Genomic DNA, 26,660 nt, shown 5'->3' on the forward strand with positions numbered 1-26,660 from the left:
TCTTAGACTCTGCCTTTCCCCCAAGGGATGCTCAATCTACTATATCCCCAGCCAGATCCTACAACCCATACCCCGCTGGGCTGGGCTCAGAGCTCCTAGGTGGCACCCAGGCACTGAGGGGTGGATTGTTCGGGAATTTAGCCCCTTCCATTATTAACAGAATGCCCCCTCCACTTCCAGCCACCCCCAATACACATACCATTTTTTAAAATTAATCTTGCAAACATAGGTTCAACACAAAACTCCTAATGTACACTCTGTTCCCAAAATAGATTGAAAACTTCTATAAAGAAATTCCAGCGTTGGGACTCTGGGGGCAACTGAGCCCTTCTGTGCGCTGTGTCACCTCCCCAAAGGTCAGGAAGAGCAGTCACAAAAGGACAGCTCTAACCCCAGAACTTCAGTTCATTAAGCAAAGCCTGGGGTTCCGGGCAAGGGGAGGAGAGAAGGAATCAGCTGAGGAGCCAGGAAACCTGGGTTCTGAGCCTGGTTCGGCCCCTCAGAAAGTTATTTTTTCTCTCTGAGCCTCCGTTTCCTCGTCTGTAAAACGGGGCATGGGCAAGGCCTGGCAGGGGCGGGGCTCGAACCTGCGGAAAGCGACGGCGGCTCCGGCCCCTCCCGGGGCGGGGCGGTCACGTGCGCGATCACGCGGTCCTACCCGGAAGCGCGCCCGGGCTCCTGCAGGCGGGGCGCTGTGCGCGCCGCGATCCGGTACGTGGGTCTCCGGGCAGTCCCCTCCCGGGGCGGCGATCCTTCCTCAGAGCCCCTCGCAACCCTCCCGGAATTGGGGGAGGGGCCCTAGGGGTCCCGGAGCGGGCCCACCCCTAGCCTCACCCACTGCGGGCGTGTGGTCGTGGGCCGGTCGCTTCCTCGCTCGGAGCCAAAGTTCCTCAGCCGTGAAGAGGGGCGGATGTCACAAGTCAAGCCTCCTTCCCAGGATGGCCGTGAGGTTCAGGGGTGGGGAGAGGTGGGGATTTGGGGGTGAAACTGGACAGAAACTGGCGTGCTAGGCAAACGGGAGCCGCTGACTCGCTCTCTGCAGAGACTCGGGGACAGGGCCGGGCTCCGAAGGTGTGGGACCCCAGAAGGAGCTGCTGAAGGCGGGACCAAGGGCTACAGGGAGGTTTGCTGGAGTCCAGATGGTGGAAGTGCGCTCTGGGGGTCGCCCCAGCTTGGCCCTCCCCCCGCCATCTGGAGCACCCTTCGCCAGTGAGTCCCCTCCGAGTTCCCTTTCTAGGGCAAGATAGCAAGGTGAAGCCGAAGTCACAACGTTTCACCGGCGAGGTTCTCTTCCCAGCAGCCTTTGGGAAGCATCCCCCTGTTTCGGGAATGTGGCATTCGGGCCAATCATGTGGGTGATGGAGGCCGTCTCAGGGTTAGGTTGCTAAAGGCCGAACTCCTAACAGCAGTCTCTGTGGCGGGTAGTCACTTGCCTCTTACTCGCTCACAGTGCTTGACTTCCTAATTAAGTTTTCTGTTGTGTCTGCCTTCTATCCAAATATGAAAGATTCTGGAACCAGATTGGTTAATCCTGTTATTTGAAGAAGGGAAGCTGGGAAATAGGAATAATGATCCCCACACCCATATAAGAAAGCAGTTTGCTAAGGTTACTTTGCAGCTTGCCTGGTCACTCCCGTGATCTAACCCTGTAGGGAGGTAGAGTAGGGGATGTTGCTCTATTTCTCCGTGGGAGTTTGAGGCTCAAAGAGGTTTATGCGACTTGGCAAAGCCAAAACTAGAACCTGGTCCCAGACGCCTTTCCTGTTTGTTTCCTTCCACTCATCGCATCATCCCAGGATCCCCACTCCCTTCACTGGGACTGCATCCTCGCCGCCTGGGGTGTGCTATGCTGTCTCCGGTCAGTCACTGCTAGCGAGCTCCCTGGGGCTGCTTGGGGAGCTCTGAGTGACCCACAGAAGTGAGAGCGCTTCGTAGGAACAAAGGAGGAAGGAACAAAAGTGGGCACCTGCTCTGTACAAAGGGCTGTGCTGGCCGGGTTCCTATTCTCCATTATGGGAGGTGAGGGGCAGGATCCCGGATATGTTCTTAGCAGACTGCCTCAGGGCCTGGAGAGACCAGGGACCACGCAGCCCTTCTCCAGCTTGTCCTTTCCCAACGGGCAGCAGTCAGGACCAGGGCATCTGTCTGCCCTCATGTTCTCTCTGTTTTAAGCATTTGCAGGACCAGGGATGCTGTGCTGCTCTCCCATGAACCAGTCCCCAAGTCTCTGCTGCAGCCCTTTCTGAACCTCTGACTGTCTGGATGCTCCACTGTGCTCCTTGCCAAGGTAGATGATTTTGCCCCACCTGGGGAGGACAGGGAGGCAGGCAGCATCCACCCTGGGGCACTGGGAGGCAGATGGAATGAGGTAGGCAGTGGACTGAGTGCTCCTGAGCTCTGCAGACCTGCTCATCCCCTCCCCAGCCCTGCATCCTGAGGCCACCCCCATCCTGCTGCCTCATCTCTCCTTCACCCCTCGCATCCAGGTGGGTCATCACAGCCTGCTGAGTCTTTAAAGCTCCTCCCGGCCCCCACCAAGAGGTGAGCACTCATTACCCGACACCCGCACCTAGATGACCGCCTTCATGACCTCGACCTGCCCATCTCCAGCCAGCCGGTCACTTTTCTGCTCACAACCACAGCCTCCATTCCATAGCCCACTGCTGCCTAACCCATACACTCTGGTCAGCTTTGTCACATGTACCTGGGAGTCCCAGAGAAGCCTCTTCAGGTCCACCTGCCTCTCCCAGCAACCTCCTCTTCACACCTGTTGCACTGTCAGTGTCTGCCTTGGCATTGAGTAATTCTGTGGGAATAGCCTGCATTCCTCCTTCACTGTGCTGTTGTCTCCTGGCATTCGCCATAAACACCTTGGGACCAGTTGCACTGAGTTAGTTTGGGAGGAATTCAGTAAGGACCACTAAGCTGGACCTGGGGATGACAGAACACAAGACCTGGAGATGCTATGATCCTCCCAAAAAAACTGGAAATCCGCATGTGTGAGAGTTACAGCAGAGCTTCCTAGTCATTGTTATGGCTTAGCACACATACCACATGATTATATCTGCATGACACCCTGAGGCACATAAGAGGATTTGAAACCACTGCCTGAGGCCTCTCAGCTGCAGCAAGCAGCCTGGAGCACTGTCCTCACCAGCCTGGTCAGGCTGCCCCAAGAGTTAGAAGAGGGCCACGGCACACAGTGTGGGGAGCTGTATGAAAGATCTTCCAGTGGGTGAATAGTTAAGACGTTCCTTACACAATTAAGCACAGAGTGTGTGGTGTGTGTGTGGCAGGGGGTGGGGGAGGAAATTTGGGAGGGCTGAAGACACTGGTAGCTGTGGCCCTAGAAGCTGCAGCCTACTAGGTACAGGGTCTTTAGGCAGCCTCTGTTCTCACCATGAGCAGGGAGAGCAGCATTTGAATGAAATTCTGTGGTGCTGAAATAAATTCAGGGCCTTTGAGGCTCGTCTTCTGGAGCTGTTTTTTGTTTGTTTGTTTGTTTCTTCAGACAGAGTCTCTCTCTGTCCCCCAGGCTGGAGTGCGGTGGCACAATATCGGCTCACTGCAACCTCTGCCTCCCAGGTTCAAGTGATTCTCCTGCCTCAGCGTCCCGAGTAGCTGAGATTACAGGCACTTGCCACCACGCCTGGCTAAGTTTTGTATTTTTAGTAGAGACGAGGTTTCACCATGTTGGCCAGGCTGGTCTCAAACTCCTGACTTCAGGTGATCCACCCACCTCAGCCTCCCAAAGTGCTGGGATTACAGGCGTGAGCCACCGCACCTGGCCCTGGAACTGTTTTTATCTGAGGGAGAGATATCTCTGGACTGCGCAGAGATGGAGGTGCAGCAGCGCCCTCCAATCCACACCAGGCACTAACTGTCTGCTGTGAGCATGGCCTCCCTGGGCATTCGGCTCCATGTCCAGGCCAAGACCTGGGTCCCTTCCTGTTCCAGTCTGGTTCCGGTAGGCCCTGTGGTGGGTCTGATGCTGTGCTGAGAGGGACTAGATACCACAGAGGAAAGAGCCCCAGCCTTGGCATCAAACAGATTTGGGTCTGGATTCCAGCTTTGCCACTTCAGGCTGTGCCTGTGTCCTGCTCTCTAAAATGGGAGTACCTAAAGAGTCCTACTTTGTCCAGTTGTGAGGGTGCAACAAAAATGGAAGGCCTTTGTGATGTCTGGTGTGCAGAAAGGGCTCACTGAATGTTTGCTGGGGTTGGGATCCTCTTCGTTACTCAGGCTGTGCGCATGGATGTTGGGGCTAGGGGCTGACTTTGACCTTGCCTTTCCCTGGCAGATGAAGTGCGTCTTGGTGGCCACTGAGGGTGCAGAGGTCCTCTTCTACTGGACAGATGACGAGTTTGAAGAGAGTCTCCGGCTGAAGTTCGGGCAGTCAGAGAATGAGGAAGAAGAGGTGAGTGCAGGGTAGGCAGTCCCAGGAGGGGTGGATAGGAAGGAACCATACAAAACTACCAGCAGGCAGAGAGGCAGGAAAACCTGTGTTCACCCTGTCCTGGGCAGCATGAGCAGCGTGTTGTGTGGGGTCCAGCATCCTTCACAGCTAGACCCTCATCCTCAAGGTCTGCCTCTTGATGCTCTGAGCTCAATGACCCCACCCCCACACCCCACCAGGGCTCTCCGGGCTAAGTGAGGGCAAGAAGATGTCGAATTTGAATCACATAACAGAGGAACTTGGAGCCATCAGTTTCTGTACCCTAAAAAGTTTAACAAGGCTGTGCATGGTGGCTCACGCCTGTAATCACAACACTTTGGGAAGCCAAGGTGGGTCAATTGCTTGAGCTCAGGAGTTTGAGACCAGCCCGGGCAGCATGGCGAAACCCTGTCTCTACCAAAAAAAAACCCACAAAAATTAGCCAGGTGTGGTCCCAGCTACTTGGGAGGTTGAGGTGGGAGGATCACTTGAGTCCAGATGGTAGAGGTTGCAGTGAGCCAAGATTGTGCCTGTGCATTCCAACCTGGGCGACAGAGCAAAAAAAAAAATGAAAAAGTTTAATGTAAGCTGAACACATTAATTTTTTAATAGCTGTATTAAGGTATGATTAACATACCATAAATTGCACATATTTAAAGTATACAACTTGATAAGCTTTGATATGTATATATACCTATGATTCTATCACAATCAATAAAAGAAATATATCTACCACCTCAAACATTTGTAATCCTTTCTTTCCCATCCCCATCCCGTAGGAACTGCTGATCTGCTTTCTGTCACGATAGGTTAGTTTGTATTATATGGGCTTATATAAATGGAGCCATACAGTATGTGCTTGGATTTAGTTTGGTTTTGGTTTGACTGCTTTCACTCAGCATGATTATTTTGTGATTCATCTGTGTTGTGGCATGTATCAATAGTTCATTCCTTTTCATTGAGCAGTAATCTGTTGTATCAGGATGCCACCATTTGTTCATTCATTTACTTGTTGATGGACATCTGTGTTATTTTCAGTTTTTGACTATTACAAGTAAAGCAACTATGAACATGCACGTACAAGTCCATGTATACATGGATGCTTTCACGTCCAAGGACAGATACTTAGGGTAGAACGGCTAGATCATGTACGTGCATGTGCAACTTTTTAATAAACTGCCAAACTTTTCCAAAGTGGTTGTATAATTTTTGATTCCAGCTGTAGTGTTTGAGAGTTCAGTTCCTCCATATCCTCACCAACGCTATGGTCCGTCTTTTTAATTGTAGCCATTCTAATAGATGTCCACTAGAATCTCACTGTGTTTTAAATTTCATTTCCTTAATGACTAATGATTTTGAGCATCTTTTCATGTGCTTATTTGCCATATCTTTTGCCCAGTTTTTATTTGAGTTGATTGTTTCTTCTTACTATTCTTACTGAGTTTTGAGAGCTTGTGATATATTTTGGATGAAGTCCTTTATCAGATACATGTTTTGCAAATACTTTCTTCCAGTTTGTGGCTTGTGTTTATATTCTCAATGGTATCTTTCAAAGAGCAGAAGTATTAGAACTCGAGTTTGTCCATTTTGCATTTATGGATTATGCTTTTAGTGTTACATCTAAGAAATCTTCGCCCAACTCACAAAGAGTTTTCTCTACATATTCTTTTCAAAGTTTTATAGTTTTAGGTTTTATATCAGGTCTGATGATCTACTTTGAATTTTTGTGTGTGGTGCGAGCTATGGATTGAAGTTAATTTTTTTTTTTTTTTGCATGTGGACATCCAGTTTAACACTTTAACGTTACAACTCAGAAATACTTGTCATTTTCACTTACATAATTTCTACTGTATATTTTAAAGGAGTAATTTATTTTGAAAATGTTTTCCCGATTAATTTTGAGTTAAAAATGTTTTTTACTGGGGATGCAGTGGAAGGTGTTCTTAGGTTTCTGCAGCAGCATGGACTGGTTGCCTATCTTGCCCTTTCTGCTCTAAGGGGTCTCATCATCCAGCCAATGAGTGAGCCAACTTCACTTCAGGGGGTCCATTTATCATCAATGTCACCCATGTTCTCATCACAGTCTTTACGCAAACACAAGATATCAGAGATCATAGACATTCAAGTGGTTTTATTTAAGCTAACTGTTAGACTTTATTTTTTAACAGTCAATACATACAATATTTAAATTAAGACTTTTTAAGTATTTCAGTTTTTAAACTATTGTTACAACTATGTCAGCTTAAGAAGCAAACTATTTGGTGGCCTTTCTCTTCCTCTTTATTGAAAACCTGGCAAAGGAATGAACTCCTGAATTTTCAGTTCCTAAAAATGAGTAGTGTAAAGGAAAGGTGGTCTTTAAAGTTTTTTTTTTTTTTTTTGTTAATGTGCAACACATTCTTTTCTTGTCATATAAATAACATGAGTTAATTGTAGGAAATTTGGCAATACAAAGAGATGGTTTTTCAGTGACCTGTAATTCCATTACCCAGAGCTATTAGCTTTTTAATATACTTTCTTTGGGTCTTTATTTTTTCTATATAATTGGGATTATGCCACATTTACAGTTTTACTGCTTGTTTTTTTTTTTCACTTGCCATTATATCAAGATATTTCTTCTCTTTTCTTAAATAGTCTCAGAAGCATAATTCTTAATGGAAACATTATACTCCAGTACATGAATCAGTGTATCATCCTTTAACCATTTTCCTCATATGGACATATATATTGCTCCTAATTTGCTATATCACTCTTGCTTTAAGGAACATTTGTGCTTAAATGTTATCTCATGTCGGATTATTTCCTTAGGATAAATTCCTAAAAATAAAAATATTGAGTCAAAAGCCATTCAAAGATATTGTACTACTTTATAATTCCACCAAGTAATATATGAGTATGCTCCTTTATACTCTATATACACCAAACATTTTTATCTCCCCTGTGTTAGTCCATTTTCATACCACTATAAAGAAATGCCCAAGACTGGGTACTTTGTAAGGGAAAGAAGTTTAATTGACTCACAGTTGAGCACGGCTGTGGAGGCGTCAGGAAACTTACAATCATGTCAAAAGGCGAAGGGAAGCAAGACACCTTCTTCACAAGGCAGCAGGAAGGAGAAGTGCTGAGTGAAGGGGAAAGAGCCTCTTATAAAACCATTAGATCTCATGAGAACTCAGTATCACAAGAACAGCATGGGGGAACCTGCCCCCGTGATTCATTTACCTCCACCTGGTTTCTCTGTTGACATATGAGGAGTATGGGAATTATGGGGATTGCAATTCAAGATGAGATTTGGATGGGGACACAAAGCCTAATCATATAATTCTGCCCAGGCCCCTCCCAAATCTCATGTCCCTTTCACATTTAAAAACCAATCATGCCTTCCCAACAGTTCCCCAAAGTCTTAATTCATTCCAGCATTAACCAAAAAGTCCAAAACCAAAGTCTCACCTGAGACAAGGCAAGTCCCTTCCACCTATGACCCTGTAAAATAAAAAACAAGTTACTTCCCAGACACAATGGGGGTATAGGCATTGGGTAAATGTTCCCATTCCAAATGGGAGAAATTGGATGAAACTAAGGGGCTACAGGCCCCATGCAAGTCCGAAATTCAGTGGGGCAGTCAAATCTTAAAGCTTTGAAATGATCTCCTTTGACTCTACGTCTCACATCCAGGTCACACTGATACAAGAGGTGCTCCCAAGGCCTTGGGCAACTCTACCCCTGTGCTTTTGCAGGGTACAGTCCTCTTCCCGGCTGTTTTCACAGGCTGATGTTGAGTGTCTGCAGCTTTTCCAGGTGCATGGTGCAGGCTGTCGGTGTATCTACCATTCTGGGGGCTAAAGGATGGTGGCCCTATTCTCACAGCTCCACTATGCAGTGCCCCAATGGGGACTCTGTGTGGAGGCGTCTGACCCCACAATTCCCTTACTCACCACTCTAGCAGAGGTTCTCCATGAGGGCTCTGCCCCTGCAGCAAACTTCTGCCTGGACATCCTGGCATTTCCATACATCCTCTGAAATCTAGGTGGAGGTTCCCTAACCTCAATTTTTGATTTATGTGCACCCGCAGGCCCAACACCACATGTAAGCCACCAAAGCTTGGGGCTTGCACTCTGAAACAACAGCCAGAGCTGTATGTTGGCACCTTTTAGCCATGGCTAGGATGCAGGGCACCATGCCCCCAGACTGCACAAAGCAGCAAGGCCCTGGGCCCAACCCCTGAAACAGTTTTTCCTTCCTAGGCCTCCAGGCCTGTGGCAAGTGGGGCTGCTGTGAAGACCTCTGACATGCCCTGGAGACATTTTTCCCATTGTCTTGGTGATTAACGTTTGGCTCTTCATTACTTTTGCAAATTTCTGCAAAATTCAGGCTTGAATTTCTCCTCAGAAAATGGGCTTTTCTTTTCTATTGCATCATCAGGTTGCAAATTTTCCAAACTTTTATGTTCTGCTTCCCTTTTAAAGGTAAGTCCCAATCCAAACCATCTATTAGTGAATGCATAAAGCTGAGTGTTTTTAAGAGCACCCAAGTCACTTCCTGAATGCTTTGCTACTTAGAAATTTCTTCTACCAGATACCCTAAATCATCTCTCTCAAGTTCAAAGTTGCATAGATCTCTAGGGCAGGGGCAAAATGCTGCCAGTCTCTTTGCTAAAGCATTAACAAAAGTCACCTTTGTTCCAGTTCCAAATAAGTTCCTCGTTGCCATCTGAGACCACCTTAGCCTGGACTTCATTGTCCATATCACTATCAGAATTTTGTTCAAAAGCATTCAACAAGTCTCTGGGAAGTTCCAAACTTTCCCACATCTTCCTGTTTTCTTCTGAGCCCTCCATACTGTTCCAACCTCTGCCTGTTATGCAGTTCCAAAGTCACTTTCACATTTTCAGGTAGCACCTCACACCTGCAGTACCAATTTACTGTGTCAGTCCGTTTTCATACCACTATAAAGAACTGCCTGAGACTGGGTAATTTATAAAGAGATTTAATTGACTCACAGTTCAGCATGGCTGGGGAGAACTCAGGAAACTTACATTCATGGTGGAAGGCAAAGAGGAAACAAGGCACCTTCTTCCCAAGGCAGCAGGAAGAAGTGTCCAGCAAAGTGGGGAGGAGCCCCTTATAAAACCGTCGGATGTCATGAGAACGAGTTGAGAACAGCCTAGGGAAAACCACCTCATGATTCGGTTATCTCTACCTGGTCTTCCTTGACACGTGGGGATTATGGGGATTACAAGTCAAGATGAGATTTGGGGGGGACACAAAGCCTGACCATGTCATCCCCTCACCAAAAAAAAAGTTCTATTCCTGCAGAAAAAGCTACAGTCATGCCTTGCTTAATGATGGTGATACATTCTATTAATAACAAATTCATCATTAGGTGATTTCCTTGTCATGTGAACATCAGAGTGTGTACTTACACAAACCTAGATGGTGTAGCCAACTACACACCTAGGCTGTACAGTATGGCCTGTTGCTTCTAGGCTGCAAACCTGTACAGCATGTGACTGTACTGAATACTGGAGACAGTCGTCACACAGTGGTAAATGTTTGTGTATCTGAATGAACATAGAGAAGGTATAGCAAAAATCTTTGTGTAATCTTACGGGGCCACTATCGTGCGTGGTCTGTTGCTGACCAAAACATTGCTCTTCAGTACGTGACTATACTGCTTTTAAGATGAGTTTCTATCAAAATCTAGATTCATAAGTGACTTCTGTATTAATAAAATTTGTTCAAGAAAATCGTGGTATATGAATAATTCAGCAAATATTTGAATTCTTGCCTGTTTATTGAATTCTTGCCTGTTTATTGAATTCTTGCCTATCTGTGGGGGTATTCATTAACCAAATATTAATTGAGAACCTATCATGTGCCGGTCTCTTGGGGTAAAGCAGTGAACATAGCAACATGATCCCTGCTTTCATGGAACTTAGAGTCTAAAGAAGGACGTTGTACAGTGAACCAGATGGCAAATAAGTACCATGAGTTCAGGTGGTGACAAATAGTCTGGAGAGGGTATGGGATGGGAGTGACAGAGGGAGGGGTTGGTGGCCTGAGGTGGCCAGAAAAAAAAACAATCTGAGCTGGAGCCAGAACGATGAGTAGGAGCCACTGTGAAAGCTTGACAGACAGACTGTGGGAGCTGGGCACAGTCCTTGGTTCCTGAATGTTGGCAGGAAAACTTACTCCATAGTGCTGTGTCCCGCTTGTACTTCAATGCTGCACCTTCCCGCTGGCCAGTTGCCCGTCTTTTCAAGGCAAGGTCTTACTCAGCTCCTTGTAGATTTCCCTAGCTCCAAGTTAGTACTGTGCCTCCCTCATATTTCATTCACGTCTCCTGAAATCCTCTTGGGAAATCTGCTGTTTTCTTCCTTTCTTTTTTTTCCACTATGGAAAATTTGATTTGTAACTGTTCCACTGGCTTTATCCCATTTTATTCACACATTTGCAACAAACTTGTCCAGTTCCTTTTTGTTCTTACTTGTTTTGTTCCTTGTTTCGGCGAGCTGAGAGAATGGATGGAGGAAGAACTTATCAAAGTCAATGCAGGCTTGTTATGGAAAATAGGGAAAGTACAGAAATATACTTAAAAATAGAGGGAAAAAAATCACTCCTAATTCCTCTATCCAGAAGTAACTTTAATAAAATAGCTTTCTCAGTATTTTATCAATACTTCTTTTTTCTATGCATTCACATTCTTGTTTTATTTTTAACTACAACATTGTGTCAGAGGAATTTTCCCTGTCATTGAAACACTCATATATATATATGTGTGTGTGTGTGTGTGTGTGTGTGTGTATTTTACTTTAAGTTCTAGGGTATATGTGCACAAAGTGTAGGTTTGTTACATATGTATACATGTGCTATGTTGCTGTGCTACACCCATTGACTCATCATTTACATTAGGTGTATCTCCTAATGCTATCCCTCCCCCCACCCCACAACAGGCCCCGGTGTGTGATGTTCCCCTTCCTATGTCCAAGTGTTCTCATTGTTCAGTTCCCACCTATGAGTGAGAACATGTGGGAAACGCTCTAATATTTTAAGTGGCTATAGACTTTTCCATAATTTTGATGTACTGCTATTTATTTAACTATTTCCCTGATCCTGGATGTTTATATTTTTTTCCAGTTGTTTGCTATTATAAATTATGCAGTAGTGAACATCTTTGTGCATGTGTCTTTGTCCTAATCTCTGATCATTTTCCTTAGGACAAATTTTCCAAAGTAAACTTATTGCAAAAAACAGCATAGACTTTGGTACATGCTGCAAACTTCCTTCCAGCTCCCTGTTCAGTGCTCCCCACATTCCACTATTGTAATGAGGCCCAATTCCTTAATGTTTCTTTCCAGATTCAGAGCCTAAACAGCACCATTACCCAGCTGGCCCTCCCCATTCTTCCTAACCACTACCCAAAGTGTTGGGGGCAGTCTCTTTTTGCCCCCCTCCCTACCAGGACAGTGATACCCTCCCAGGAGGGTCTAACACCATGGAACCCTTGATATCAAGGCCTTGTCTTGTCCTTTCCTTTGTTCTTGTTGTCTGGCCCACTCTAAGCAGTGATATTTTCCCCCATTTTTGCAGCTCCCTGCCCTGGAGGACCAGCTCAGCACCCTCCTAGCCCCGGTCATCATCTCCTCCATGACGATGCTGGAGAAGCTCTCAGACACCTACACCTGCTTCTCCACAGAAAACGGCAACTCCCTGTATGTCCTTCACCTGGTGAGTCTGTAGCTCTGGGTCCCATGTTCCTCTTCCCTCCGCTCGATGGGGAGTCCACAGGCCTCTCTTATCTGGAGCTTTAGACTCCTTTAGAAGGCAGAAACGGTATCTTATCAAACCCCCCTGGCACCCGAGCCTTCCCTGGCTTGTCCGCAGAGACTAGGGCAGGTGAAGGGAGTGCCTGGGGGCTGGCTGACACTGGCCTGCCTGTGCCTGCAGTTTGGAGAATGCCTGTTCATTGCCATCAATGGCGACCACACTGAGAGCGAGGGCGACCTGCGGCGGAAGCTATACGTGCTCAAGTACCTGTTCGAAGTGCACTTCGGGCTGGTGACTGTGGACGGTCAGCTTATCCGAAAGGAGTGAGTCCTCAAAGCTGGTCCCCTCTGTCCTTTGCCGAGCACCCTCGCTGGACCAGGCAATGTGTGCCCAGCCCCTGTGAAGCTGCCATTTTTCACACACTGCCCCCAGCTGGGTCCCTAGTTCAGACAAACAGAGCTCAAATGAACCTTGGAGATCATCTGGTCCAACCCTCTGACTTTGTATCTGGTGAAACAGAGCAGGGAATGGAACTCACTTGCCTGGGGTCATCCAGCTGGTGGTTGGCCACATCCAAACCGGAAATCTGAGCTCAAGACTCTTAGTCCAGTGCTCTTTCCATTCTCCCAACATCGTCGCCCTGCATTACAAATCTGGTCTGAGCTAGTCCTCTCTGGCTTCTCAAGCTTCAGACTGCCTCTCCAGAAAAACACAAGCCCGTGCACTCTCATACAGTCTCGTGAAGGTTTTCTCAGGAGACAGACCCTAAAACCTGTCTCTGGGCCCACAGTAAAGAACTTGGGGAAAGGGAATGATGGTTCAAAGTATACACTGAGGTGGGAGGGACCCCAGAAAAGGCTTGTAGTTGAAATGTAGACCTAGAAAAGAGAAGTTCATGGTATCACCACCCCTTGATTCTCTAAGATGGATTGGGAAACTGCAGAGCATGAAACTCTGGGACTTTAGAGTTTTGTATCAATGTGAGCAACTACCCATATCGAGGCATTTCTCAAATGCACAAACATTGTTTCATGAGTCATTTTAGCCCAGATAGGTCATGGTTTCAGTGGCAAATACTACAGGTGGTGGATGCCTGTTACATGAACCACATTGGCTAGTGCAGACCTTGCCAGCATCCGAGATGGCTGCGACCCTGTGTAGGACCCTGATGATGGACCAGACCTTTCTGTGTTCAGTGGCCTCTGTGTGAGAAGCTTAAGCATCACCCTGGCTCTCTCTAGCTGGCTTTGTATGACATGTGTTTGTGTGACAGAGGTTGAGGAGTGAGGTGATTTGCTTAGCTGCCTGCCTTCTGACTCTGTGCCTATCCCACCCCACTCCACACCTAGAGCTCAGCCAGAAGCCTGGCCCCCTTTCCCAGCTGTGTGGGCAGATCACACGGGCTCACCAGGCTCTGATGCTGAGCTGGGACTGTGGCCCTTCGGTTGAGTATTGGGGAGACCAGCTTTCTTGTGATCTCTCCCGCCCTCTCTGGCTCTGCCCCCAGGCTGCGGCCCCCAGACCTGGGGCAGCGTGTCCAGCTGTGGGAGCACTTCCAGAGCCTGCTGTGGACCTACAGCCGCCTGCGGGAGCAGGAGCAGTGCTTCGCCGTGGAGGTGACTACTGGGCGCGGGAGTCCTCAGGACTTGGAGCTGTCAGGTCAGAGGGGGCATCCAGCTTTAAGACCATGTTTTAACCCTAATGAGTGAAGGCACAAGCAGCCCCTGAAACTCACGTATTCAGAGAAAGTTGTTCTTTGTGGCCATATGGAGGGTTGCGTACTCTGATGGGCTTTCCCATGGTAAAACAGCTCGATCCTGAATAATACAGACTTTTAATGTAATTTTTGGGTTCACTGTAAATTACAGAAATCTTTGAAGACAGTTCCTTCAACTCTTCCCTCCTCCTCCCACAAAATTATATTGAGCTGGAACTGGAGGGGAAAGCAGTGGAGAAAAACACAGCACTAAAGGCAAGATTGCCCTGAGTGCAAATGATATCAGCACTACAGCCAGTAAACAGCCTTGGGCCAGCAGCAGCGTAGGAGAGCTGAGCCTGCAACTCTAGGTTAAGCCCAGCCCCAAAAAGTTAAAGTGGCTACTGGTGCTTTTATAAAGCCTAGTAAATAAAAAACTAAAAAATTAAAAATAAAAGCTAAAGTGGCTGCTGGTCAGTAGCACTCCTTGGCTTCCTAAAGAGGTAAACCAAATTCTCTTGCAGGCAGTGGTTTTCATACTCCAGCGTGTGTCAGAATCCTCTGCAGGGCTTGTCAAATACAGGTTACTGGGCCTCACTTTCAGCATTTCTCATTTAGCAAGTCTGGGATGGGGGCTCTGGAACTTGCATTTCTTTTTCTTTTTCTTTTTTTTTTTTGAGATGGAGTCTGATCTGTTGCCCAGGGTAGAGTGCAGTGGAGCGATCTTGGCTCACTGTGACCTCCGCCTCCCAGGTTCAAGCGATTCTCCTGCCTTAGCCTCCTGAGTAGCTGGGATTACAGGCACGTGCCACCACACCTGGCTAATTTTTGTGTTTTTAGTAGAGATGGGGTTTCACTATGTTGGTCAGGCTGGTCTGGAACTCCTGACCTCATGATCTGCCCACTTCGGCCTCCCAAAGTGCTGGGATTACAGGTGTGAGCCACCATGCCTGGCCCTAGAACTTGCATTTCTAAAAAATTCCCAGGTGCTGTTTGTTTATTGTGCTGGTCCAGGAACCACACTTTGAAAACCACTGCTAAAGCAGGAAAGGTACCAATCAAACAAATGTGAACTCACAACTGAAGAAAATCAGATATAGAAGAAAATAAGCCACCATGAGGGAGAGTCAGGAAAATCAATTACCAGCAGATTTATATCCCAAGGCACTTGATGCATTGAAACTATTAAGTATAGAATATAAAATAACTATGAAATGTTTAAAGATATGAAGTGTAGAATCACAAAATGAGATAAGAAGAAACTCTAAATTGGCCAGACAAATTTGAAAAAGAACCCATACAAATATTTTAGAAATAAAAATGTAGTTGTTAAAATGAAAAACTCAAGGGATGTGTTAAATAGCAGATGAGACATAGCTAGAGGGAGAATGAGCTGGAAAATAGATCTGAAGGAATTGATTCTCACACCCCCACTCATTCACTTTTCCAATAAACATATAGTACCTATTATATGCTAAGAAGTGTGCCAGGCCATGGGAATAAAGAGGTGAATAAAGACACATTCACTGCCCTTGAGGGGAAATCAGCCATGTGTATACTAAAAGATATAATAAAGAATCCTGGGTGCCATATTAGGTTTTTCATCAAAAGCCATGGTGGCACAAGAGATGGAATGGTTAACTCTTTCTGGGACATTAGGAAAGACTTCTTGTAGGAGGTTACCTAATGCCATTAGTATAAAATCCAAACTCCTTCCCAAGCCTACCAGGCCCTGTGTGATCTATCGCTGCCTATCTCACTCCAGCTTCATCTCATGCCTCTCTTGTCCACACTTACTGAGTGCTAGTCACATGAAACTTCTTTAAGTTTCAGGAAAACTCTGTATTTATATCTGTCCAGTATGATAGTCATTAGCTACATGTGGCTGTTGAACATTTGAAATACAGCTAGTGCAAATTGAGTTACGCTATGCATGTGAAATATATTCCAGATTTTGGTAACTTAGCACAAAAAAGAATCTAAAACATTCCATTAATAAGGCTTTTGTATCATGTGGTGATAGTATTTTGGATATATTGAGTAAAATGAAATATGTCATTAAAATTAATGTCAACTGTTTCTTTTTACTTTTTTAATGTGGTCACTGGAAAAATTTAAATTATGCATAGGGCCTACCTTTTATTTCTGTTGGACAGCACCATTCCAAACTCTCTCCCCTCCTCAGAGCCTCTGAATATGCCGTTTCCTTGACTTGCAGTGTTCTCTCTCTCCCTCTTTCTCTGGTGGGCCATCCGGTTGTTTAGATATTAGTTTAAAGGTGACCTAATTCAGGGACATTTCTTTGGACACCCTACCCAAGGAGGTCGCTGCTATTTCTCTCTAGCCCAGTGCTGTGTATTTTGTACTTGGTACTTATTTACAAATGGCACTTAACTTTATTTCCTTGTATATTGCCTTGCCTCATCCACTAGAGTCTAGTGACCAGACGGTAAGCCTCAGGAAGGCTGGGACCTGGTGGGTCTTAGTCCCCCTGTTTCCAAGTATCTGGTGCAGAGTCCAAGCTCAGTGTGGACAGTGAATGTCCCCACTAGCCCAGGGCCTGGAGTGGAGCAAGGTGGTTGGTGATACGGCTTTCTCTCCCTGCCTGCCCTGGCCAGGCCCTGGAGCGGCTGATTCACCCTCAGCTCTGTGAGCTGTGCATAGAGGCACTGGAGCGGCACGTCATCCAGGCTGTCAACACCAGCCCAGAGCGGGGCGGCGAGGAGGCCCTGCATGCCTTCCTGCTGGTGCATTCCAAGCTGCTGGCATTCTACTCTAGGTGAGCTCAAGGTCCGGCGTGTGGTGGCTAAAGTCTCCCTGGCCTCCCCACTCCCCTTATTCCCTCTGCCTGAAAAGCACCACCTGCCCAGCCAAGAATCACCTCCTCCATGAAGCGTGAAACCTTCGCAGATTTGATTCTTCAACCCTTTTCAGCTCACTCATTTCTCTGTGTCATTCCTTCCTGGAAAACTGTCTTATAGTCTCAACCTAGAACTTCCTTTTATGTTGTTCTTAGTCCCTGGTGCTTTCCCACTGCTAAATCATTTTCTTTTCTTTGTTCTATACAACCAAGTTTTACTTTAAAATTTGATGAGTTAATTAATTGTGTTTGTGCCTTGCCTGTCTCCAGAAAGGATTAAGTACATTGCTCCTTGAGGGCAGGGGCCGGGCTCCACGCTCCTTTAACCTGCCTGCCCCGTCTCCTGCTGGGCACGTGCTGATGGGTGGCTGTGCTCCTATGTCTGCAGCCACAGTGCCAGCTCCCTGCGCCCGGCCGACCTGCTCGTCCTCATCCTCCTGGTTCAGGACCTCTACCCCAGCGAGAGCACAGTGGAGGATGACACTCAGGTCTCAGGGCAGCTCTCTGGGCAGAGGGAGGCCTTGGGGAGGTGGTTCAGAAAACCTGCCTGGAGAGTGGTGCGGGGCTCCCCCTGGGGACTCCATGTTATCTAAGTCGCAATTCTGGGTGTGTGGTTGGGCGTGACTTCTTTCCCACTGCTTTCAGATGTAAGGGGAATTCTGGAGTGCACATGGTCCAGTGGGTTCAAAGTGCAGATTTTTCAAGTCAGCCATGGTTTGAAACCCAGCTTCACCACCTGGCTGTGTGAGCTGAGCTCGTACTTGCACCCCCAGAGCCTCAATGCCCTTATCTGTGCAATGGGAATAACAAAGCATCTACCTCTCAGGAGTTTTTGGAGGGGACAAAAGGCGCGGTTCCCACGGAACCGGCACCGCCTGGGGCATAGTGAATGCTCAGTGAGTGTTAGCCACCACCATCGCTGTTGACCTCATCACCAGGGGAAGTGGTGGGTTGGATACCAGTGTGTTGGAATTTCTGGAATTTCCACAGAACAGACCGCCTAGAATCAAATCCCTGGGAAGTCTGAGGACCGCACACCCAGGACAGCACCTGGAACGGGTGGAGGGGTGGGGGCTCCTCTGTGAAGCGCTGGGAGGCAGAAGGGGTGGAGGGAGCCAGGTCAGATAGGAGCTAACCAGCCTCTCCCCTGCCCTGCACAGCCTTCCCCACGGAGGGCCCGGAGCAGCCTGAACATCCCCGTGCAGCAGGCCTGGAGCCCTCACTCCACAGGCCCAACCAGGGGGAGCTCTGCAGAGACGGTGTGTGCTGTGCACTTTGTGGAGTCAGGGGCAGGAGGGCATTGGCCTCTGCAGGCGACCAGGCCTTTCCTGCCCCTCCCGGGAGAGCAGGGACAGGGTTGAGCCAGCTGGGAGAGCCTCTCAACCTGAGCCACCTTCTCCATTCCAGGAGACAGACAGCTTCTCCCTCCCTGAGGAGTACTTCACACCAGCTCCTTCCCCTGGTGATCAGAGCTCAGGTGAGGCCTGGAGGAAAGCAGGAGGAAACAATAGCTAGCTGCCTGCGGCAGTAGCAATCAGCAGCCCAGGACGTTTGTCTTAGGCTTCAGGGGACCCCGTGTCTCCTAAGACATGAGTGCAGGTACCCGTGTTCCTAGAACACAGGGCGCTGTCTGCGGCTCCCCATCTTCCCTGCCAGCTCCAGCCTGAACTCAAGGACTGTTAAGACCACTCCACTGATCCCTAATGCTGTTGGTGACAAGTTGATTGTCATCGTTTAAAACTTTTGCACATGCATTCTCAGACTCATCTTTCTTTTTTGTAATTAAAAATTAAGTTAAATTAAGTAATAATCACCTCATTTCAATACATTCTAAAATATAAATATTCAGCCTCTGTAGTTTATACTTTACCTGTTTCTCCAAAGTATGTGGGTAAACAATAAAAAAAAACTATAAATATTCAAAATGGGTCAGGTGTGGTGGCTCACGCCTGTAATCCCAGCACTTTGGGAGGCCAAGGCAGGTAGATCACTTGAGGTCAGGAGTTCGAGACCAGCCTGGCCCACATGGCGAAACCCCGTGTCTACTAAAAGTACAAAAATTAGCCAGGCACAGTGACAGGTGCCTGTAATCCCAGCTATTCAGGAGGCTGAGGCAGGAGAATCACTTGAACCCGGGAGGTGGAGATTGCGGTGAGCCGAGATCATGCCACTGCACTCCAGCCTGGGCGACAGAGCAAGACTCTGTCTCAAAAAAAAAACAAAAACAAAACTACAAATATTCAAAATGTTACAAAAAAAATAGACAACCTTGCTTAGAGAAGTAGATAAACCAAAATCCAGATTGTTGTGGTCACTATGAATGAGCATTACATTTATTTCTGAAGTTCTTAGGTAAAAAAAAAGGATCCTGTGGTCCATCCACATCATCTGATGGAAGAAAGAAGGCCAGGGTTTCAGGAGGAGAAACTTGTTGGGGACTAGGATTTGAAAGGAATTTATTATGTGGCTTCTTTTAACCAGTGGCTCCCAACCCTGGTACATTGGAATCACCGGGCAGCTTCAACCAGCCCAATTAAGTTACAGTCTGTGGGCCTGGGACCCAGGTGTGAATACCTCTAGGAAATTTTCCCAGGTGAGTCCAATGTGCCTCAGGTGCAAACCACTACTGTGCACAGATTTAGGTTACAGCATGCTTTGCCCCCTGGCTGCATATTGAACTCACCTTTGGATCTTTAACAATCATTCAAGCTGAGCCTATACCCAGAGATGCTGACTCAGTTGACCTGGGCGTCAGGATTTTGTAAAGGTCCCCAAATGATTGTCATGTGTAGCCAAGGTCGACAACTACTGGGTTAGATGCTCTTAACTTTAGGTCCTTGGACTGGCTAGAAGCCGAGGACCCCCTGAGACTGTGTGCAAACTCGTCTATGCCTGTGCAGTTCCTGGGGTGAGGGTTCCTAGCTATCTTCAGATTCCCTGAGCTCTCGATGAGCCTGAGACCTGTTGAGAAGCAGTGCTTCTGAGTAATCTCCGAAGTTCCTCTTCGTCATTCATAACCATCCTCCTCCCAGTCCCTCTCTCTCGACAGTGGTTTTTTATGCCTCAGAACTGTAAAAAATAATGTTGTTCTACCATGCACAGAACTCACAACTTACAAATGGCTTGGGTTGCACTCATCCATTTGTAAATCAGGTGTTTAAGACTAGGAACACACTTCCCCCAGAGGAACATGATTATAAATGAGGGTTGTTTGCAATGAAATATAAGAGGTAACAGTATTATTACAGACACATAATATTTCAGATATGTGGTGGGTTCAGTAGGTTTTTGTGCGCTATATTCGGAAGGAAATCCACCTCAATTCCCAGCACACAGTAGGCGCTCAGTAAGAGCTTGCTGGTTGACTAATGAGTGCACAAAGGTGGACTGCGTGTGCTGACTCCTGAGGGGCGGGTTGAGGTCTGAAGGAATACAGGGGACGGAACAAGGAGGGGATTAGGGAGCAAGAGAGGGTCAGCTTCTCTGCCAGGCCCGGGCTGCCTCAGCCCTGGTACTGCAGAGTTCACCTTGTGCCTGCCAACTTAGGATGAAGGGGTGTTGCCCAGCCACATTACCACCCCTACGTGGAGCTGGCAGCCAAGGGCGGAGGTTGTGGGGGACACCTGGGCCCCCTACCCCGTGCTGTTGAGCCGTTGCTTACATCTCATGATACTTACATCGTTATGTTATTACCTGTGGCCTGCAGGTAGCACCATCTGGCTGGAGGGGGGCACCCCACCCATGGAAGCCCTTCAGGTGAGTTTCTCCGGTGTCTGCCTGGGCGCCAGCTGATCTGAGATGCCGCAGTAAGTGTTGGGGGCTCTGAGGGTTCCGCCTCCAGGGTCACTCTACCCATGGCAGCCCTCCTCCGGCCCCCCCCAGGGCTGGTCAGTACAGGTGCCTGTCCTGGTGCCAGAGCTCAGTGCAGAGGCAGGGTCCGGGGACAGGCTGTGAGGGCTGGTGAACTTGCCCCTCCCCTCCCCCAGGTGCTGTCCCTCAGCTCCACTGTTCTTGGGAGTGAAAGTCCAATAGAATGTTTGATTTTTTTTTTAAGTGAGCATGTATATTTATTGTAGAAAGATTGGGAAATACAAAAGTAAACTATAAAAAAGGGAATGAAAATTACTCTGAATTCTGTCCTCAAAATGAGATTAACATCTTTGGGTATTTCTTTCTAGTTTTTTTTCCTGTGACTTTACACACACACACACACACACACACGCACACACACACTACATATGTACATGTGTGTATTTTTAAAATCAGATTTGGATGCTAACATGCTTCATTATACTTTTGTATTTAAAATTCTTCCGTTTCCTAAGCAGTCTCACAGTGTGGTTTGTAATGATTGGGAGTCCATCACATGCATATGTTATTTATCTAACAAATGCCCAGGACAATCGCATCATTGTGTCCAGTGGTTGCTGTTATACGTAATACTAAAGGGGAATTTTTGTGGCATCTCTCGTGATTTCCTTAATTCTATAATTTTTAGAACTAAAGGCTTTCTTACTCAAATCCGTCTGTAAGGCTGGAGCCTTGCTCATTTGGTCACTTTATGCCTCAGTTTCCCCAATTTGAGTGGCTGTTGGGATGTTCTGAGGATGATTGAAATGATACAATGTTGAACGTTAGTACCTCCGTCTGTTGAAAATGTGCACTCCCCATCCACAAGTGTGTTTCCCTGCCTTCTCGGTCCTCTCTGTGCCACCACCCAGACCCTCTGCCCCTGCCCACTGCCCTACTTGGCATCCGGGCCGGACTCTGGGCAGAAAGGCCCAGAAGCAGCTGAGAGGGGCAACAGCGGAACTGGAGCTGCGAGGACAGGTTCAGCAGAGTGCAGGGATTTAAAAACCGGAGTTTCTTAGAGCTAAAAATGTTTATTTCTTATGGTTCACAGATAGGGCAGCAATGGGTGGGTCCGACTTAGGGATCCCACCTCTCACTGCAATTCTTCTTCCTCTGTAGATAGCGGAGGACACCCTCCAAACGCTGGTTCCCCACTGCCCTGCACCTTCCAGCCCCAGAAGGATCTTCCTGGATGCCAACGTGAAGGAAAGCTACTGCCCCCTAGTGCCCCACACCATGTACTGCCTGCCCCTGTGGCCAGGCATCAACCTGGTGCTCCTGACCAGGGTAGGACAGCCCCTCACCCTGCCCTGGTGACGCTTGGGGCTGGCACGGCTTCCCCAGGGGCAGCCCCGTTCACTCGCCTCTCGGCCCTTTCCCTCAGAGCCCCAGCGCGCCCCTGGCCCTGGTCCTGTCCCAGCTGATGGATGGCTTCGCCATGCTGGAGAAGAAGCTGAAGGAAGGGCCGGAGGCTGGAGCCTCCCTGCGCTCCCAGCCCCTTGTGGGAGACCTGCGCCAGAGGATGGACAAGTTTGTCAAGAATCGAGGGGCACAGGAGATTCAGGTGAGACCCAAGTTCCAGTCCTCCCCACCTGAGGAAGGGGCAGGGCTGGCAGCAGGGTCCATCGGGTCCACCGCAGCTGAGGGACCAGCAGGCCTGGGTTCCTGTCCAGGCTGCACCTCCACCGGGCCTACGATCCTTGTTTTCCCTATTATGAAATGATAATGAAAACTTAGCTGCTTTTTAGGTTTTCAGAATCTTTTTATGTGTGTTTGGCAGAACATGAATTATAATTCCCCTTTTTTAGGTGTGGAAACTAAGGCTTAGATAAGTTTTAGCTTGGCCAAGATTATGTGGCTCGTGAGCAGTGGAGCCAGAGCCTGCATGCAGTGAGCAAGTGCAGGCCAGGGATCTGCCCGTCACGGGCTTCCTCCTGCAGCGGGGCCATGCACCCGGGCTTGCAGGGCAACACGGGGATGTGCAGGTCATGGCCCCACCCTACCTGCAGCAAGCTTAGGGCCCAGGTGGGGAGCTGAGACCAGGAGACACGCGAGAACGTGTAGAAACAGGCAGTAGAAACAGTAGAAACGGCAGTAGAAACAGGCCGTCACCCCATGCTCTGACAAAGCCCAGATCAGGGCCTGGACAGCAGTGGGGTGGGTGGGGGTTGACACTGGATTTAAGCAGTGGCGGTGCCTGGGTGTTTGAGGAGCTGGGACCCATTGTGGCTGGAGTGCCTGTCAGTCTGAAGGCTGCAGGATTGGCTGGAGGAGGCAGAGCAAGCAGCTGATGCCCCAGACCCAGGTTCCTCTTCACGGAGGCAGAGGCAGTGCCGCATCCCGCAGTGCCTCAGGGGCACTCATTAGAACACCAAGTTCTTCTGCTTTATAGAGATCCTGTGAGGCCGCCCCCTGCATGGCTACCCCATGCCCACCCCATGCCCTCCCAGCTCCTGCAGCAGCACCTTCTCTGCACACCCCAGCCCCTGCCCTATGTGTGCCCCCCGACCCTGAGGGGCTGGCCTGGTCACTGTGAGGGCGCTACTGTATGTGCCTGTGCCCATCAGACAGTGAGCCCCTGGAAACTGCCCTTTAAATAAACGCTGCTGAGTGACCAGAACATGGCACACTGAAGTCTGCAGGGGGCTGGTGGGGCCTGCCAGGGTAGCCTGCATTGGCCAGATGGGCAGATTTGTCTGGGGGCCCTGTGCCCTCTCAGAGCCTGATCTGGGAAGGACTTTGGCCTGGACCTCACTGGAAACATGGTGGGGACGCAAACCTGCCACCTGTCTTCCTTACAGAGCACCTGGCTGGAGTTTAAGGCCAAGGCTTTCTCCAAAAGTGAGCCCGGATCCTCCTCCGAGTAAGTGGTGGGCCTCAGGACAAGGGGTGGGTCATGTGCCCAGGCAGACTGTTCCCTGGGAGACCGCATCTCCTCCACCACTGCACATCGTTTATCATCAAAATAATTTCAAGAAAGGAGATTTCTTCCCACATATGTGGCACACCATGTAGAGAAGCTGGGAAGCTCCTTCCTATTGCCTGATCAGCTGTGGCTGCTCCCTTAGGTCTTTCCATCTGTCTGTCCCAGGTGCAGGAGCAGGGTGGTCCGCCTAGGAATGAGGGGCTTCCCAGGTCGGTCCGTCCTGAGTGCAGGAGTGGGGTGGTCCACACGGGGCAAGGGGCTCCCCTAGGTCTGTCTGTCCTCGGTGCAGGAACAGGGAGGTCCACATGGGGTGAGGGGTTCCCTAGGTCTGTCTGACCATCCTGGGTTCAGGAGTCAGTTGGTCCACATGGGGTGAGGGGTTCTCCTAAGTCTGTCCCGGGTACAGGAGTGGGGTGGTCCACATGGGGTGAGGGGCTCCCCTAGGTCTGTCTGTCTGTCCTGCAGGAATGGCGTGGTCCACATAGGGGCAAGAGGTTCTCCAGGTCTGTCTGTCCTGGGTGTAGGAGTGCGGTGGTCCACACGGGGCGAGGGGTTTTCCTAGGTCTGTGTCTGTCCTGGGTGTAGGAGTGCGGTGGTCCACACAGGGCGAGGGGCTCCCCTAGGTCTTTCTGTCCTGGGTGCAGGAAAAGGGAGGTCCACATGGGGCGAGGGGTTCTCCTAGGTCTGTCTGTCTGTCTCTCCTGGGTACAAGAGCAGGTTGATCTACACGGGGCGAGGGGGTCCCCAGGTCTCTGTCCTGGGTGCAGGAACGAGGTGGTCCACATGGGGCGAGGGGCTCCCCTACATCCCTTCTGCTGTGATGCTCTCCTCTCTCATGCCCAGGCTGCTCCAGGCATGTGGGAAGCTGAAGCGGCAGCTCTGCGCCATCTACCGGCTGAACTTCCTGACCACAGCCCCCAACAGGGGAGGCCCACACCTGCCTCAGCACCTGCAGGACCAAGTGCAGAGGCTCATGCGGTAAGTGCGGTGCGGCCCCCTGGGTGGCAAGGGCAGGGTCTGGGGCCCGTACTTCCTCCATGCAGCCCGAGCTTCCCTCGGCAGGGAGAAGCTGACGGACTGGAAGGACTTCTTGCTGGTGAAGAGCAGGAGGAACATCACCATGGTGTCATATCCTGACGCCGGGGCTCCAGCCAGCCCAACAAGCCTCTCGGGTCTTCTGCCTCCACACCTGCTCCCTAGAAGGACTGTGGGCCCCAGGGAAGGGGAATGTATTTTCCACCCCTCAGCTGCTCACCACCTCTCTGAAGGAAAACAATAGGACATAGTGACCCGTGTGCCTTGTCTATAGGAACATTCCAAGCTGAAATTACAGGAATTCCTCCTGTCCCAAAGTTAATTCACAAAAGCCATAAAGACTCTTTGTGTCAGTGTTGCCAGCTGGCAAAATAGTAATAGGTATTCCACAAGGGGTGGAGACGGGGTGGGTTCCTGTGGTCTAGTTGGGTTGAAAGGGCCATGTCCTTCTTAGATCATCACAGTGGACAGTGGCATGTAAAAGCTCCGAGAAGGCCTACAGTAAATGTTTATCCCTGTTTCAAAAACCATTTCTAAGATTGTTTGACCCTTTTATTATGGAACACTAATTTCATTGAATACTGATTTTCCATGGAACTTGATGTAAAACAGCTTTTCCCATATCATCTCTGAAGTGTCCAGCCCTCAGTCTCCTGAGGCAGGTCCTCAGTGGGCAGGTGAAAGGATGCCAGAGGGCCTCTTTAGCCACCAGCTGCTGCCCTTCCATGGATATCTCTTCCCCTCCCAAATGGGAGCCTTCCAGACTCTCATGATGAAGTGTAAGGGTTTAGCAAGGTCACAGTGAGGTGCATAGGTTGGGCGGTCAGCTAGGCTCACTCATGAACCAAGTGGCTGTGCTCACATTCCAGCCTCACGTATGTCTGACTTAAATTCATCCCTTATGAAAGCGATGAACTGTGAGCAAACCATGTTCCTATAGGGCCAGAACTGCCCATGTCAACTGTGCAAGCGTTGAGGATCTTACAGCTTTTCAAGGCCTGGGGACCTGGGAGGTAGTGGGGATCTGAGAAAGCAAGGATACAGGGGGCTTGGCTGAAATGGAAGCTGCTGGAGAGAAGCAGTCCTGGCCCTCCTGCCACCATGACTGGGCACAGCTGGAAGCCCAGGGCGAGGACAGAGGCAGGTCATCCCTAGCTCCTGGCTTGGTAAGCACCTTAACTCAGACCTTCACATACCTAGAAGACTTCCCAGGCTTGGTGCACTTCATCTACGTGGACCGCACAACCGGGCAGATGGTGGCGCCTTCCCTCAACTGCAGTGAAAAGACCTCGTCCGAGTTAGGCAAGGGGCCGCTGGCTGCCTTTGTCAAAACCAAGGTAACCATTCGGGCCCAGGGTGGGGATGGGTGGGCCTTAGCCAATATTGGGCAGTCCCTCCTGGTGTGATCCACATACCTGGGGCTAGCAGAGTGCACTGGGCAGCAGGCCAGAAGAGGCAACGGCCAGTGCCAGCATAAATAAGTGCTCAACAAGTATTTGTTGAATGAACTAGAATGGAGAGAACGGCAAGGTACATCAATTGGGCATCAGAACTTAAAACAAGGTGATTTCTGTTAGGGAAGCGTTCTCTGGAAATTCTTTTATTCTCCTTATTTAACTGACGGGTTTTCATGGCAAAGTTATATTTTTGGTAGGGGGAGGACCCCTGCCACTGTCCAAAAAAACTATACGTGTGTGTATGTGTGTGCGCTTTCTTTTTTTGGGGGGGGGGGGCCGTGGGGGGCAAGTGAAGTCTATTCTAATGTTTAAAACAAGATAGGAAGATGGGAAGTTGGGTGGCAGAGGCATGTGTTGGAAGCCCAGCCCCATCTCCCACCAGTTATGTGGTTTTGGGCAGTACTTAGCCCAAGTGTCAGTTTCCTCATCTGTAGAAGGAAAAAATACTGCTATTTATGTCACAGAGTTATGAAGATTACATGAGAGGATACGTGTCAAATATTTAGCATAGCACGTGGTACAAAATGCAGATACAGTTCATTCAGTACTTACTGGCAGCATCGTCATCACCATCTTCGTCCTTGCCCCTCATTCTGGAGACAGTCGGGGTTATCTTGGTACGTTTCTTTTTGT

General features: G+C 49.0%; 1 protein-coding gene across 12 annotated transcripts in view; it reads left to right on the forward strand.

Moving 5' to 3' along the window:
* The first annotated feature begins 607 nt into the window (after positions 1-607).
* The window catches only part of HPS1 (HPS1 biogenesis of lysosomal organelles complex 3 subunit 1), a 31,151-nt gene continuing 5,098 nt past the window's right edge, over positions 608-26,660 (forward strand). For 2 of the 12 annotated variants that reach the window (XM_003904101.5, XM_021943569.2), the window contains exons 1-16: positions 967-2,287; positions 4,301-4,417; positions 12,025-12,162; positions 12,382-12,524; positions 13,709-13,817; positions 16,516-16,676; positions 17,146-17,245; positions 17,918-18,016; positions 18,165-18,234; positions 20,464-20,513; positions 21,729-21,896; positions 21,994-22,173; positions 23,411-23,472; positions 24,379-24,513; positions 24,598-24,663; positions 25,763-25,907. In XM_003904101.5, coding sequence (XP_003904150.1) covers positions 4,301-4,417; positions 12,025-12,162; positions 12,382-12,524; positions 13,709-13,817; positions 16,516-16,676; positions 17,146-17,245; positions 17,918-18,016; positions 18,165-18,234; positions 20,464-20,513; positions 21,729-21,896; positions 21,994-22,173; positions 23,411-23,472; positions 24,379-24,513; positions 24,598-24,663; positions 25,763-25,907 — 1,743 coding nt within the window. In that variant the 5' untranslated portion in view covers positions 967-2,287. The other 10 variants (XM_009215114.4, XM_009215117.3, XR_002524397.2 and 7 more) reach the window with 10 other exon arrangements.

This window comes from Papio anubis, chromosome 11 (genome assembly GCF_008728515.1).
Source record: "Papio anubis isolate 15944 chromosome 11, Panubis1.0, whole genome shotgun sequence".
Taxonomy (NCBI): domain Eukaryota; kingdom Metazoa; phylum Chordata; class Mammalia; order Primates; family Cercopithecidae; genus Papio; species Papio anubis.